General features: G+C 44.5%; 1 protein-coding gene across 1 annotated transcript; it reads right to left on the bottom strand.

Annotated features, from left to right (window-relative positions):
- Nucleotides 1-7,515: 7,515 nt before the first annotated feature.
- Nucleotides 7,516-13,076, bottom strand: LOC147420837 (uncharacterized). The gene is made up of 6 exons (XM_086504588.1): nt 13,013-13,076; nt 12,729-12,858; nt 10,941-11,526; nt 9,582-10,259; nt 8,698-9,477; nt 7,516-8,502 (listed from the first exon to the last, which is right to left on the bottom strand). The coding sequence occupies exons 1-6, from the start codon at nt 13,074-13,076 to the stop codon at nt 7,516-7,518; spliced, it is 3,225 nt and encodes a 1,074-aa protein (XP_086360714.1).
- Nucleotides 13,077-16,896: the final 3,820 nt, after the last annotated feature.

Genomic DNA, 16,896 nt, shown 5'->3' on the forward strand with positions numbered 1-16,896 from the left:
GTCATGTACTATATCTGCTGCCAGGCTTCTACTTATAAGTGGCTTCAATCTCTTTCCTATATTGTCTTTGGGGTCAATGTTTTCCTTGTCAGGATAGATTGAATCTCTACATGAAGACAATGCATAAGTAAATAACAAAAAATTTGCTTCACTAACACTATTTAGGCACATGAAAACAATGCATAACAAGAAAAAACAAAAAGATTACTTAACTAAGACAATGTAGCCAACCAAGAAGCATCACCTTAATGCTCGGATTCTTTTCTTGAGACCTCCTGATGCAACCTGCAATGTTTCAAGATTGCGCAATTTCTTCTTTCGGATACGACCACCCAAGATGGTGTCCTTCATTTGACAACTTCGCACCTTTCCTTTCAGCTCTTGTACCTCTGTTTTATGTTGCAAAATGGTAACCTGATCTGTAGAATGTAAATGTGAAAGGCGAACGATCTCACATTGTTGAGCTTGGAGAATGCTCTTGTAAGTTTCAGCTTCTCTTGTAAGAGATTTACAATAACCCAGAAGGCCCTTTTCTCCATCACCAGCAAAGGTCAATAAGCTTGTAGGATTGACAAACGGTGGAGACGCATTAGTCATTGGATTCTTAGGGTAGAGAGAGCCTCTCGTCCAGATATCTATGTGTTTAGCTCCCTGAGCTCTGAGCGTGTCTATGGAAGCGGGAGGTATATGTGTGTTTGTTTTACTGCGCTTAATCAATGGTTGGTACTCATTGTCCAAATCAATGTGAAGGTGATATTTGGCTCGTTTCTGGGTAACATTTGTGCCATTTGAGGAGTGCGCCATTAGCCAAATGTGCAGGTTTAATGGAAAGTGAATAGCGGTTGCGCCTTCGTCCCTCCATGTTAGCCTCATTCCCTCCATATTGACGAGGTTCATTCACTGCAACTGAAAAGAGGATTATCCCTCTATCACTACGAACGAATGTTCAGAAGAGTAAGGAATCTACTTAAAGTACACTTTTTGAACTTTTACTATGAAAGACCCAGCTCTTTTATTTGCCATTTTTTCTAGAGAGAGAGTGCAAAAAATACATTTTCTTAGAAGGCCCTCCAAATGACCTCCGAAATTTCCTAATGCTTGGTGAATCTTTAACGGGCAATATCTTGGCAACTAGAACTTCAATTATTGATTTGAAAAGATTGACGCGCTCCACAAAGTGAGAATTTCAGGCCCATGCATTCACTTCATCTCAAACCCCTCAATTGTAGTTGCCCAATGTCAGGCCTAAGGTAGGATGGGCCAAGGCCAAGGGTCAATTTTGGATACACATGCGGTACAAGGGCTATATGTCGCTAAGAGCGAGAGGGCCAGGGGCCTACATATAGGCAGGTTGGGTGGTCATGAGCATGTCTATCTTCCCTTGGCCTTTCACTGGTATCAAAGCTCAGAGGAGGGAGGGGCTATGGAGAAAGGGGGAACCTTGCATGCCTTGGCATGTTCTCTCTCTCTCTCTCTCTCTCTCTCTCTCTCTCTCTCTCTCTCTCTCTCTCTCTCTCTCTCTCTCTCTCTCTCTCTCTCTCTCTCTCTCTCGTTTCCATGAGGGCATGCATGGAAGGGCCAGCCAATTATATGGGGAGTTTCATGGCGGGATCAAGAACCCGACATAGAGCATGGGACTGGGGGGTTGTTCAAGGAAAATCTCGGACTGTCGCAATGTGTGAAGGAGAGCTAAGGCAAGGAATCGACCTGCACCAAAGGTGGTGTGAGTGCTACCAATGAGGTTGCGCTACTGTTTTGGAGCCTTTTCGACTCTGTAGCACGACGAGCAACGCATCGGAACGCCCCTTGTTGCTCGGCAACAGGCCTGCAATGCAATCTTTGCCATAGCCATTTCTTGGCTTATAATTTACATGTGGGCGCCCCAATAATCCCTACCCTTTCCCTAGGAAGGGACGAATCCCATAGACACATCGTGCAAGGCACCTTGTGAAGCGGGGAATTCACATGCAAATCAATGTAAGCTATGAGCAGCTGTCGATTGGAACTCAGATCGATGTAGACTATGAGCAGCAAGCGATTGGAACTTGGGAATCCCATAGACACATCCTGCAAGGCACCTTGTGAGGTGGGAAATTCACATGCAAATCAATGTAGGCTATGAGCAATTGTTGATTGGAACTCGGATCGACAGTGGAAGACCTCAAGCATTGGTACAGCAAGGCCATGAAAGGGTGATAAAGACCACCAAGCTCGCATGCACTGGTCATGCAAGGCAAGGCATTTTGACAGAGGTAATGGTTGACAGAGGGAGAAAAGTCCTCAGCACCACCAGCAAGGGCTGAGACATGCAAAGTGCAAGAACGAGACTCGAAAGCATCCGTTTTACAGCATGTCTAGAATTTTGGATGCAAACCTTCAACAAATCCGAATTCCATAGTGATCTACAAATCAAGGTGTGTAATTTTGGGTGGTTGTTGAAATCCGTAACTGGCCTGGTAACAGATGCGCTCGGCAACACAAAGTGTTACCCCAATTTTCAAGGCAAATTCCAAGGGATGTGCTCGTGGTTTGACTTAACCAAGGTTCAGACGGAGCACAAAGATCAAGACTGATCAACAGGTAGCGGTGGCAACGAATGTCGATGCACCGCAGGCTGATTCTTTGTTGATTATTGACACGAGTTTTGACATGCATGTCATGTGGATAGTCCTATGAAAACTGAAGCAAGGCTTCAGTTTGCTCAGACATGGCTCCTAGGTGGGTTGTCTATCATTAATGGAATTAGATAACGACGGGACCCACCCATTGTCAGCAAGCCTGATTCGACAAGTTTTTAATGCCATCATGGGAGCAAGGCTCCTTCTACAAATCCTCAGGATAACAGTAATCAAGCCAAGCAGATACAAGGTACATCTCTTGCAAGTATTTCTCTGTTTTTCAACACATTGCACAATTTGACAAGGCCGATTATTGTTGAATGCTTGACAAGGTTGACTTTGTTTTGCTATGCCATTGTAAATTGGCAAGAATATGTGTTCGCTATGAGCACCATAACAGTGCATGGGTACTTATGTGGAGCAAGGCTTCCCTTTCGACAGTTGGCATAGCGGTTTCCAAAGTTTGGAACATGCTAATAGCATACGAACTTGGGGAAACTTGCCAAGATGTCTGCAGTTTTTTTTTTAAAAAAAGAAAATTTAATCACCTGTTGCGTCTTACCCCAAAACTGTGCTTCCATCGACACTCCTAGTGCTATAGAGATAGCAAGAGATCCACACAAGTGAGATGCCTAGCTCTTATGAACAGCCATGCTGTCTCAACTATTTACTTCCTCTAGACTCCATGGTATAGATCAGCAGATCTGAGTTTAAGAGTATCAGAAACTCAACTTGATTTTGGCACTAAAAAACATGTAGTGCTAATAGAACACCCAAAACATCTATAATGGAAAGAATCTTGCTTGGCCATTAACATCGATGGGGACTCCATTGGGTAGATCTATTCAAGTCGGAGAACAATCACCAAGGAAATGCCAACATTTGGGTCTTACCCTAGGTCTGACAATGCCTCTTAGCCTTTGTGGCTCATAGCCCTTATGCCAATAACAAATTAGTGTTCAATCGATGAGCCGATAAAGACTAATTTGGGTGGCGTCTTGGCCACTTTCTAGCTGAGAGTTAGAGCACCTTGGCTCACGCTTCTTAGAAAATTTTCATTATTCTTTGAGACAAAGAAGAAAGAGAGAGAAGGAGAGAATGCTGGGCTGAGGAACTTTCCTTAAGTTGCTGGAGTGTGTACCCAATCTGTGTGCTCTTTCGTGTCTTATGCATGCCTTGCAGCTTATAGGCTATAAGTATGCAACAATCTGCCTGTATGACACTCTCATCAAGAGAGGTAATAGAGAACACGAGTCACATCTTGACCCATAGGCATTGAGGATCACAATTTGATCTATTCCAGTTATACTTTCAAGGAAAGAAGTCCGCAATCTACTAGGGGTAGTGGACAAATTCAACTTTTCAAGTTGATTCCAATCACTTTTGTACACTATATTGGTTACCGTTACCTGCTAGTTGAGCAGTTTCTATAAAGGTCTTACCAAGGGGGTTGACTATGTAGATTCTAACCAAAGGGTCTGGATTGCCAAGGCAACACCCAGGGTTACAAGCTTCAATTTATTTATCTTTGTCAAAGGGATGTTTGACCTAGCAGGTTTTCATCCAGCTCGCTCTTTAGCCACGTGACAAGGTCATACAAGAGCATAGCATTCTGAGAAAGTGTTGTCACTTTCTCCCTTCACTGTTCATCAGGATACCATGATAGGTTTGATTCTTGTTGGAACAATTACAGAACTCCATGGTACGGTTCTGTCTGGCACATGTTGTCACACGTGATACAACATGGTCTAGGAGCTCAAGGAGTTCGGTTTAGCCAGTGTAGAGAAATGTTAACGAGGGTCCCTCTCACTCATGTTGCTGATTATTTGCAATTACCTCAACACACAAGTACATCTTGTACTTGATTGATGTCACTTTCCCTGACATCATGTTTTGAGACATATTCCACATCTGGAGAATATGAGTCTTTGGGACTGTCTCATTGGCGCCTATTTCCTAATGATGTGTCGCAACGAAGTCCCTAGGTACTGGTCGCATCAGTTTGTTAGACCATTTTGAGCACATAGTATCAGGAACAATTTCAGTGGCCAAAAATTGTTAGGTACTAATTACAAACTTGTTACGATTACAACTGTGAGAATGTCTAATGGTTGGTACCTAGGCGTGACTGAGTTTTCACATTCTGTTATGGTCCAAATTTTGTTGCAAGGCTTTCACGTACGTACCTTGGAAAGTCTCGTCATGAAATTGTGGTTCAGATTTGTTTGTATTAAATGCATGCACACTAGGTGTTATGGGCCCTAGTGGTTAACACAGATTTGTTCGGAGCGGCATGCAAATTCATGAACTTTATTGTTTCTATAGTAGATTTAGTATGAGTTGACACCCGGCCATACACGATAATGGTTTAGTATGGGTGTTTGTGATTGGATGATTTAAACTCTATGAGTGTACTTCGGTCAAATTCACATCAAGTATACAACTGGAACCTCACTTGGTGAGTCGTCGGTTATCATCAGTCATGGAAGACTGTCTATAATTGATTGGGGAAAGCACCTCACTCTTGCTACTGCTATTCATTCCGCATTGGATGGGTAGCTTACAAGTATTCTATTTAGTACTAAAGGATATGCTAAGCGCATACGTTTGTAAACCACGCTAAAGGATATGCTAAGTGCATGTGTTAGCAAGAAGCAACACAACTAGATCGGCTCCCTTTTTGGGTTGGAGTTTTCTTTACATGATGAAAGGCATATTGCGACTAGTTTTAGTCTCTTGCGTATTATTCTCAGGTTATCAACCTTGATCATCAATTTTGATAAGGTTGGTTACCGACAAGAAACGACAGCAAGTCAAGGACTTGATTGGTGTTGATAAGGATATCAGCATGTTACTTTCATGGAACGTTGAGCAGTGGTCTTATTGCATGTTCCAATACCTTCACAAGGTCTAAAACCTTGGTATGCATTTAGACACCTTTTAGTTGTGATAACTCATTTAGCATACTCAAGTGAGTTTTAAATGGAGTCCCACACTATGTTGGGTATGGGTTGGTTAACCAAGATAGTTGCAAATGGACAACAATGTGGAAAATCAAGATGTTACTTTTTGATTTCATTGAACCTCCTACTGAACCGTGTCTCGGTCACGCAACCAGCTGGATCCATGAAGGATGCCACTGTGGAAAACAATAGTATATCACCACTCTTGTTTTCGAGAACGAAAACACTTCTCCAAGGGGGGAGTAATGTCAGGCCTAAGGTAGGATGGGCCAAGGCCAAGGGGCAACTCCGGATACACATGCGGTACATGGGCTATATGTAGCTAAGAGCCAAAGGGCCAGGGCCTACATATAGGCAGGTTGGGTGGTTATGAGCATGTCTATCTTCCCTCGGCCTTTCACCCAATCTGGTATAGATCTCCAATCGACCCAAAATTTAAATTTCCATAAGTTCTTCATCGTAGCTGCAATCGATGAGCCGTAAAGACAGGCCAGTAGAGCACTTCAAGCACTGCAGTTCTAGATCATAAACTTTACTATATGATCACTTCAAGCATACTCTTTTTTAGCATCATCAAGGAATCTGTTGGCCCTTTAAAGCCGTATCTGGCATATATTAATCATAAAACTACCTTGTTAGCAAGCCCTGAACACTGATCATTAATTAGGTAAGCTTCAATTAATCTCGATGTCCATCTTTTTGGTATGTTTCTTAGCATGGGAGCAGAGCTACATGACAACGGGCTGTGGAGACCAAAGACGGTCGTACAAGGAATTAGTGCAAGGCAAGCCTAGGCTAATCAAAAGTTCAAAGCCAAGCCTTGTAGTGCAACAAGAGCACCATCATTGTCGTTGATGGCTACTTGACATTGTCATGGACACCCACATGTAATTGCAAGTTGCATGACAACTGCTTAGAGGGAATGAGCAAGAAAAAATCAGTAATGATCAAGTTTGTCTTGCTACTAGGACGATGCCATGCTCCACAAACTCTATGATTTCAAGTTAGATAGTGGCCCACTCCTCTTTTTAGTCTCTGATGCTAAGTGAAGGCTGAAGGATTGGTAGTCTTCTCTCTCTCTCTCTCTCTCTCTCTCAAGTCCATTGGTAGGAATATACTAAATCACTTACACATTCTTACACACATCACTAGTTGAACCCAAATGTATGCCTATAAACACATATACAGTGTCCAAACATGGAAGAGATGGTGCATGTAAAACAAAGGAAAAATTTGTAAGTAATTGCTTTCCCTAAGCCAGTGTGAGAGTGAAATAAAATGAAATGTTATATTAAGCATCTTCAAAAGCTAAAAAGACTTAAGACACCAAAAGTTCCATCCCAATAGAATCTGAATACTTTGTTGAGAAAGCTATGAAAATAGAAAATGAAAAGAAAATCTAAAATATTGTTATATCATACATCAATGGACAGGTGGGAGGAGTATCATAGTAAACATGGTGAACAGGGTTGGGGAGATGAAAGCTAGAGACTATTATCATATATATCAGTACATCAATTCACAGGAGGAGTGGGGGTATATGTGGAAGAGGCTCAAGGTGTAAAACAGCTCATCTCAAGACAATGAGAGAGACGGAGATAGAGAGAGAGAGAGAGAGAGAGGTGCCTCAAATTTCGAGCACAAGGATCTTTCTTTTCCTTCCTGAAGGCACCTCTTGGAATGTAGTTATTGCAAGTTATGTTTAAAGAAGGCACCCTTGTGATGTTTTTAGTATAGAGAGATGCATGACCTCTCCCCACATGTGATCACCTTCACTTGCATTTTGAAGGCATGTGACACAATACAAGAAGTTGAGTGAAAAGTAACATCTAGCTTGGTGAATCTTTGATCTACATATAGGCCAAGTGCAAGTACGCATTCTGATGGAAGAGGACACAAGAGATAGAATATTATTTTTCTGCCAGGGCAGCAGGTTATGTATTGATAATGCTCCAGTGAATACCCCCTCGGGACGGGCAACGCTGCAAGCGTAAGAAATCGAATGCGCCAGGATCTGTGTGAGACAAAAGTACACAATTGCGGATCAGATCGTAGGTTTGGATGTCCCTGAAACCGTCCAACTCCTTGAGGCGTGGACACGACCTGAGGAGCAGGCGCTCAAGCCCCTGCAGCTGGCCCGAATTCGCAATCTCCTCCAAGTCACGGCAACCAGACACCGTGAGCGACTTCAAGTTCGTGAGAGGGCTGAGATCACATCCAACATCTATTCTCACTGCATCAACTGATTCCACAATGAGCTCTGTAAGCATGCTGAGGCCTTTCCACTGCTCATGACTTGTGGACAGCCACTGGCCTCCCATAACTCGCATCGTGTGGAGATTGGGCGGCGCAGACGAGGCAACAACAGCAATTGCATCTGCAGTGGCTGCTACTTGCCTCAGACGAACACAGTCTTTCAAACTCGGGAAGCTCTTTAAGCCCTCCACGACGTTCTCTTCCATTGAGCTGCGATTCATATCCAGCGTCAAGCTCTCTAAGCCCGTCAGCCCACCGACATCAGGCATTTTCTTCAGAGCCTTACAACGACAAACTTGTACATCCTTGAGAATGGAGCTCATACATCCCACCTCCTCTAGCATATCATTCTTTAGCAGCACCAACTTCTCTAATCGAGTCAGCCCACTCAGATCTGGCATTTTCTTCAGAGCCTTACAATCAGCAATTACTACGTCCTTGACAGTGGAGCTTAAACATCCCACCTCCTCCATTTTGTCATTAGAACGCAGCTCCAGGCTCACTAGGCACGTGAGGCCACTAAGATCAGGTATTCTCTTTAGAGCCGGACACATCAAGACGTGCAATATCCTAATAGTAGAGCTGAGCCCGCCCAACTCTTTCATCCCAAATCCCTGAAGCTGCAGCCTCTCAAGGTGAGTGAGACCATTTAGATCAGGTATTTTCTTCAATCCACCACCACCAGCTATAACTAATACCGTGAGAGTAGAACTAAGAGCCCCTTGCAGCTCCAAACAGCTATTACCAGACAGCTACAACGCCTCTAAGTAGATGCAACGACTGAGATCAGGTGTGCTCTTTAGAGCACAACAATCTCGGATACATATAATTCTAAGAGCCGCCGGAGCGAAACCTCCCACCCTTTCCATTCTTTTATTTCCCTCCAACACCAACTCTCCTAAGGAAGTCAGCCTTCTAAGATCAGGCATTCTCTTCAGCCATTCACAACGTGCAACATGCAGAGCCTTCAGCTGATGCAAGGCACTCAAACCATCCAGATTCTGCAGGCAGTTGCAGTCCTGAATCGACAGACTTTGAAGGCTCTTCAGAGAATCCAACCCCTTAATTCTTTGAAGATCGTAGTACCATTCAACATGCAGCACTTGCAGCTGGATTAGGGCATTCAGATTCAAGACTCTCAGGGATGAATGAGCATCTGTGGCAGCTCTTATGTGCGATAAGAACACAATCCCCAGCCTTGAAGCGGCAGACCATTTCTTTATTCTCAACAGGGTCACATGTTGAAGAGACAAAACGCACAAGGACGGCATGTGACGCATATCAATCGCAGCTTCTAGGAGATCTACGTCAGTAGCACTCAAAACTTGAAGCTGAGGAAACTTATGAAAATACCGTCGCATGACGTTCCTTTCTAATTCCAGCCCCTGATCTCGACCCATTAAAATCACTCTTTCTGACTTCTCCCACTCAAATTCCTCCAATGGCAGGTGGTTCGATCTTCCACTGATGAAGAATCTAGATCCAGTTGTAGCTAATTGTCTGTGAGCAAAATCAGAATACAGGTCGTGCACTCGTACTATCCTCACACCCCCCGTTCTCCATCCCAATTCCCCGTCCGTGCTTTCGCAGTGTCCATCTGTCTCGAGTTGCACGAGACCGTCCCGAGCCAGGTCATAAATCTGTCATCAGAGTTACCAAAACAGTGTACACATATTAGTACCAAATAATTTGTCAGTAGAATATGCGATTCTATGTGATCTGATTAAAGGTGCCCGATTCTTACAAGTGTCTCGATCTTGCTCTCGGGAAACTGATCCTTGTATAGAACGCTTAACCATCGGTGAGCTTTGGTAAACGTGAATCGACCATGCGCATCCGGCCACACTAGGGGCATGAAAACTGCAATATCAAGGAATATGTGTTTCTTGAGATCAGGGATGTTGTCATAGCTCAGTCTGATCGCATTCTCAAGCGTTCCCAGCTCGTCAGTCCTCTTCTGTTCAAGATTGCAAGACAACCATTCCTCTTTCTGCTTCAAGTCCCCCGGTGTGCATCCTTTCCTCACATGGCCACCAAGTGCCTTCAAGGCCAGCGCATGGTAGTTGCCATCAAACACGAATCTCTCCATGATACGGTCCACCTGATCTCTGCAGTTTTCTAGGGATTTAATGTCATCCCGTCCAAAGGCCTCTTGAAAGATTTGAAAAGCTTCCTCGGGCTCAAGAGCAGGTAATGGACGTACACATGCATTTTTGTGGCCCCGCAGTAAGTCCTTGAGAACTTGCTCACTCCTGCTAGTCAAAAGAATCTTACTGTTGGCGCTAAAGCCCGCCCCTAAGATTCTCTGAGCCGCTTCCACAGAGCTCTCCCAAACATTGTCAATAGCAAGAAACACATCATGCTGACCCAAATATTTCTTCATCAATAGAATGACCTGGACGGAAAACAATGAGAAAACAAGCTATAACGAGGTAATATAATATAATATAACGAGGCAATTCGTGAGGAATGGCCGGGGGCAATTCGTAAGGATTGAAAATTTGTATTAAATTAACATTAGTCTTGCAATGGCATATTTTAAGATTCCGAGAGTTATATTAGAGTTAAAAATGCTAAACATAAAATTGACACTTTTTATAAAGGAGCTTTTTTTTGAGTGAAATTAAAATTTACTACGTAACTTGTTTGAGTCTTTTCGGAAAAGAGAAGAAGTTTTGAGTCTTTTCCAAAAAGAAAAGGTCTACCATTAATATTGAATCAAGGGAAAATTACCAAAATAACCCTCTAATTTGAGGAAATTCCCAAAATACCCCTCAAATTTCAAAAATTCTCAAAATACCCTTGTATCTATTTGGTTGGATTGTTCAAGGTTTTCTAATCTTTATTCGTTTTTTACAATTGAGATCCATTTTTGAGTGCTCAACATGTAATTTCTCACCAATTACCATCCCAAAAAAGGCAATAATGTCTAAAAATAATGAAGCAATTCATCTCCAAAACCTACATAACCAACTCAAATTGTAGTTTTAGCATCTTGTACGATAGACAATCATTCTTCTTGTGAAGACTTACAGAAGGTCCAGCATCAATAAACAAGGGAATCTATATGGGAAAAACGACATCATAGGAGTATTTCACTAACATTAAGCTTAATGAAGGGTAGTACCTTAGCTAGACGGTCAAGCCCTATAAATGGGGAGAGATCCTCAAGAAGAGGGCTTGGCACCATTTTGCATAGAGTGTGCACCACTTTATTAATATACAAGGCTTCGCTTTTGCCCTGGGTAAAGATCTCGCCTTTGTACTTTTTGAGGGCCCTCAAAGCTTCGCCCCACTTGACGACAACATCCGAAGTACGGGCGTTCTCCTCCCACACCTGCCGCCACCTGGAGAGGTTGTCCGGGGACTTGAGATCCGCAGGCCGGAGCTTGTAGAACAGCGGGAGCACCTTGGCCTTGGGATCGGCGGCCCGCCTCTGCAGAACCAGGATCTCCAACTCTATCATTGGCCATGTGGAGGTGAGAAAGTCCTCCGATAGCACCACTACGCCAACCTCGCAGCCCCGATCAGCTGTAATGATGCGGTTAGGGAAGGTAGAGCCTTCGGGTAGAGTGTGCTGGTCGAAAAAGGCCGTATGGTTAGCCCTCTGGAGAACACTGAAGAGATTCTCCACAAAAGGCTTCTGCTTCCCGGAATGACTCAGAAATATGGCTGGCACCCCATCAGACCTGCAAACACACATCCCGTCATCATGTCGATTTAATATATTGCCTTCAAATTCGTGGTCTAATAAGAGATTCAAATGTTGACGGTGTTGGGATCCTCGTGAGAGGGAGCTTTTTCGCGTCCGCCGGCGGTCCCTCCTTGCCCCTAGCGCCCCCACATGGGCTGTCCCTCATGCGGCCCGGCGGTCCACGTTCCCTTTTCTAACCTAACTCCCGCTAACCTAACTTCCCTCCGTGGACGGCACTTGAGGGGGACCGAGGCCCCGTTTGGTGAATTGCCCCTCTCTGCGGCCACGCTCCCCGCGGGCCAAAATGACGACTCGTGGACCCGTCGCTCCCGTGGACAAAACACGACTCCGGGAGCCCCCGAAAGACTTTATGCAAGTGAGAGCCCCGCTTGGGCCGTGGCCGGGTCCCCGGAGGTCCCGTGGTCCAAAACGGCCCGGGACGCACCCGCGGGGCCGTTTCGGCATTGTGATCAGTTTTTGGAACCGCGGCTCCTTGACGGGACCGACGGTGATTACTTGAGAGGGATTTCTACCTCAAGGCCATGGGGCTTGGGTGGTATGCCTGAGCGCCCCGAATTAAAGGACTTATATGGGAGTAGTACTCCACTCTTGGTGAACCGTGCGCATCCTGCCGGGTAGCTAAGAGGGGGCCGGTTGTTCAATCGGAACCGGGGTGGCAGTCCTCACGTCCATAAAACCATCTACCCTTTCTAGGTTGGAGTTAGGTCAACCCAGTCTTCAGAGGCGCCGGAGGGGCCTCTGTCCCTTTTGTAATCAACTTTTTGAATCAATACAAAACGCCCGTCACGGGCTTATTTCTACAGTCTTGTCTCGCGCGTCCCTTTGAAATACTTGCTCAACTTGTTGTGAAGACGGCTAACTTGTGTTCAGGTGAAGGATCGACGAACGCGCGCGGCCCCTAAGTCCCATTTATGGGCCGCTCTCCAGGTCCCGTAACAGACGGATCTGGGTGACATTTATAATGTGCCGTATTTGATCAGGGGGCATGAAGTGCTATAGATAAGAAAGAAGTAATTCCGGCTAGCCTAGCAGGGGGGCGCTGCATGAGCTTCAACTGCAGTACCCAGCAGGCTAGGTAGGTCTGTTAGTACGTACATGGCTAGGTCCTTATCTGCAGAAGCTTACGATGATTCTACGTACGATGGCAATTATGAACGACACAGTCCAAAAGATTACCGTGATGATAATGATGATGATGATGAGAGAGGGTGTTCTGATGAGGATCCAGTGGTCTCGTGGGTCGATCCGAGCATCATTTGTGGTTCAAGGATGGGCTGCTGCTGCTCACTGCCAGGGCAAGCTTCTACTGCGGGATTGATTGGGTGTTTCGAGCCTCGAGGGCTTTATCTGTGTGGTCCGGCGTCCACGTGACGTGACGCTGACTATATGCCACACCGCGAAATGCGGGCGGATCCGCACGGCTGGGGTCCCGGCCCCGCCGCCGCCGCCGCCCCCACTGCCTGGGGGTAATAGCTCGTCACCTTTTCTGTCGCATTCGATAATAGCGCCCACAGCGCGAAGCATCCTTGTGGCCAGCTGGCACGGGCCCACGGGGTGTTATTAATTAACCGCCCTGAGTCAAGACAATGCCACACGGAATGGTCAAGCAGGATATATACTATGCCACGGCCCACGGGGTGTTATTATTTAACGGCCGGGTCAAGCTTCTACTGCTGGATTGATTGGGACCTAGGGCTTTATCTGTGTGGTATATTATATGCCCACACGAAATGAGTCAACATGCTGCCACACAGAATAGTCAAGCACTCTATATGCCACGGGCTCTTATTAAGGGCCAGGTCGCACCAAGGGAGAGTGGGAGTAGTGGGGGGAGATTATGCATTGTACTTAGAAAAGGCAAGAGACAGGCCTGGAAAATCGAAGCCAGAAATTGAGGGTAATACTCTATATTTCAGTGAAATAGCTTCTCTCTTCGTTTGTACGGCAGCTTCTCCCAATGAGCAGGGACCATCCCATCTCCATTCAGGATAGAAAAATTTCCTCCTCAAATCTAGAGCAGAGGTGCGACCGCGTTCGCCTCCTTCTCCGCACTGCTCCCATGGCGACTCAACTCTAAGAGGTGCATCCCGTTGGATGCATATGGGGCATACATGCAAAGGTATGCATTAAATGAGCCTCATCCCATGTACAAATTATGCTTTGTTTGCTATTTTTTGTAGCGCATGTAGTGCAAGGGTCTTTACACTCTATGCCTTGCATGTGCTCAACGGGACACAACTCTAATGACCCTAGGACAGTGGGAATATCGGATCGGCAATGGGGGTTGAAGCACGCGAACCTTGAGGCACGAGAACGGTTTTGGAAAAAGTAAACTACTAATCGACGATCTAGGATTCAAATCCACGACCATGCAGATGGAAAGTGAGCTAACCACACAGACGCGTGTGGTTTGTTGAAGCCATTGTGACTTCACAATATTATAAAGTTAGTTCATGTTTACTCATTCGCCAAGTCCTTGTTTACCTTTCGTGTCCTTGTTTACTTTACAACATCTAACGTCCATATGCATCTTTGTTTTTGTGCCCGATCTTCTCTGTCGTTGATCACACCACTCTAGCTTCATTTGAACCCCCGTGGTATATAGTGCTGAGGCGCAATGGTCCTATGGCTGACCATTCCCCTTCGCTTCCTAAGGACCATTTCGTGTGAGGCACAGTTGAACGAGGCTTGAGACATTCTCTTAGGTCTTCATTTGAAGTCCCTCACCCTTAATTGAACCTGAAATAGGTCTAGTTAGCTTTTCTTAGGCTTCATTTTCAAGCCACAACAACGAAACTTTTGTTCAATCTGAGGGGATAGCATGTTCTTGAATGCATGTGTGACATAACGGGCCTAGCTAGGAGCAAATCTACTTTATCCCACTCCCAATTAGAGGATCAACAAGAGAGGAGGAAAGATGCTTGTAGCTGGCTCCTCTCAACAACACACACACACACACACACACACACACACACACACACACACACACACACACACACACACAGAGAGAGAGAGAGAGAGAGAGAGAGAGAGAGAGAGAGAGAGAGAGAGAGAGAGAGAGAGAGAGAGAGAGAGAGATGAGTATATTACTACTCAGAGATCAGAGGAAGAGAAATTTCTTAAAGCCATTTGCCAGGAGGATTGTCATGACAGGAGGGGAGATTCTTATAGATGGCTCTTCATTGTAGGAGACTCGATAGGAGGAGCAACTACTAGAAGGGCTGGGAGGATGGGACCAACAAAGACTGGCTAATCATCGATGTGCAATAGGTAACCAACTAGGAGAGAGATCTCATATATGTAACATCATCTACAAATTAAGGGTATCTTTGCTTATCCAATAAACCTTTCCTTTGGCTATGATCAAGCCTTACCAGTTAGTAAAGGCTACGTTGAGTTAGTGGCGCAAGAACCCATGATCAAAGGATGGTGTTTTGACATGTCTAATCCCAATGTTGAAGGATCTCATACTCTATAGCTATCATATAGTCTCTGAGAGTCATTATCCTAAGGACCACAAGCCCTCCTCAACTTAAATTATTATTGTTGGTTTTCATGCATCAAGACACCATACAAGAAGCATCAATTGTTTGACTTACAAGACAATGCTAGGCATGCGCAACATCAATGCCAAGATGTTGTAGAAGGATGCCCTCTACTCATCTCAATGTTTACTTCTTTTTGTTTTGGTAATCTAGGGCAGGTGCATTCACAAGGAGAAGAGGTATATCTGCTATCGAAGCTTGCCCCCATGCATCCATGGACCCCATATCGTTTCACTAGGCATGATTTACACCTTCCCATGGAACATCTTCAAGCTAGCGAGACTCATTTCTAGCACAGTGCACTGTGGTGTTTTTTATTTCCCTTGGACTCTTTGGAGGGTCTTTGTGATGTAAATTAAGATTTAGAATTCTTTAATCTAATTAAAGGTAGTGCATATAATAGGTGGGCACATATGTTATGGAGAGTATGATGGAGCAAAAAGATGAGGAAAAAGTGATATTCTTTATCCTCTATCACTAGGTACTCCTATCTATTTACTCTATTATTGATCAGGATCGATATTCACGCAAGGTCACGTGGTTGAAAATAGAGAAAAGCAGGAAAGTAAGCAAGGGATCATAGCCATGAGTTGGGAACATGTTGGAAGAGATGAAGTGGCACCTTACCACACCTTGTTGCGTATGTAGCTTTCGACCCTCAAATGAGCTCTCTCCCCTCTCAAAATCTCTAAGTGAGCATACTCTCTCTTCCTCCAAAGTCTCACATGCAGTCTACAACCTCAGAGTCTTAGCTGTGTGTGTGTGTGTGTGTGTGTGTGTGTGTGTGTGTGTGTGTGTGTGTTGAGTGCACTGCCCTTTTAATCCCGCTTATCTCTTCACCCCAACTTCAATTACCCGTAGAGACTTTCCTTGGCCTCACCTTGCAAGCATGTTGCCATCACACACATGTGGGCATCACATAAGAATTACCTTGCATGTTTTTTGCATAGTGGGTGCATGTTGTAGTTACACCACCTAGCTCGTGTTATAGGATGTAGAGTGTCTGACAAGTCAATATTGACTATTTGGTTGTTGTATCCAAGGTTGCTATAGCTTATGTCATGAATAAGAACCTTCATGCCATTGAACACATGCTTCAATTACACAAAACTACTTTCACGCATAAGCCTACATTCATCAACTTCACTCTCTATAGGTAACCAATTTAAGTTGTAGGCATAGTGATAGAGTGCAATCATATGTCGAGACTTGTACTTCTATATTAGGTAGTAGAAGTAGAGGTGATGGAAATGAAGGTTGGAATGTACTACTTTGGACATGAACCTAAAGTCTCTATCTTCATAGCATTTCCATGCTTATAAGGTTCCATAGTGGTTGCATAATTGGATGTACTAAGGACTCGGGAGAATCGGGTGTCTCACTTTCTCGGGGGGTGCACAATGTAATCATGTTAATGTACAACATGAGTTCGAAGGAAGGGGTTTTAAAATGCTAAAATTTTAGGCAATTTAACAGATATACATTAAAATAAGGGGGTTTTATATTCAATTTTGGAAAAAGAAATCTAAAGTAAGGGGTCATTTAATTCAATTAGACATGCTAAAAGAGGGGGGGTTTTTAATACCCCACAAACGCACGTTATATAGGGGGGTATTGAATGGTGAACCCCCCGAGCTCACTTTCCCATTTATCCATGTCTGATTGTGAGACTATAAATTTGAATTTTGTGTAAGTCATGAATAAGTACTTACATGTACACAATGCCATTCAATGGAAGGTATCAATTGTAAGAGCGTATGTGTTCCTTTGTGGAGAGAGAGAGAGAGAGAGAGAGAGAG

The sequence above is a fragment of the Adiantum capillus-veneris genome, chromosome 28 (genome assembly GCF_014529385.1).
Source record: "Adiantum capillus-veneris isolate H3 chromosome 28, ASM1452938v2, whole genome shotgun sequence".
NCBI classification, from domain to species: domain Eukaryota; kingdom Viridiplantae; phylum Streptophyta; class Polypodiopsida; order Polypodiales; family Pteridaceae; genus Adiantum; species Adiantum capillus-veneris.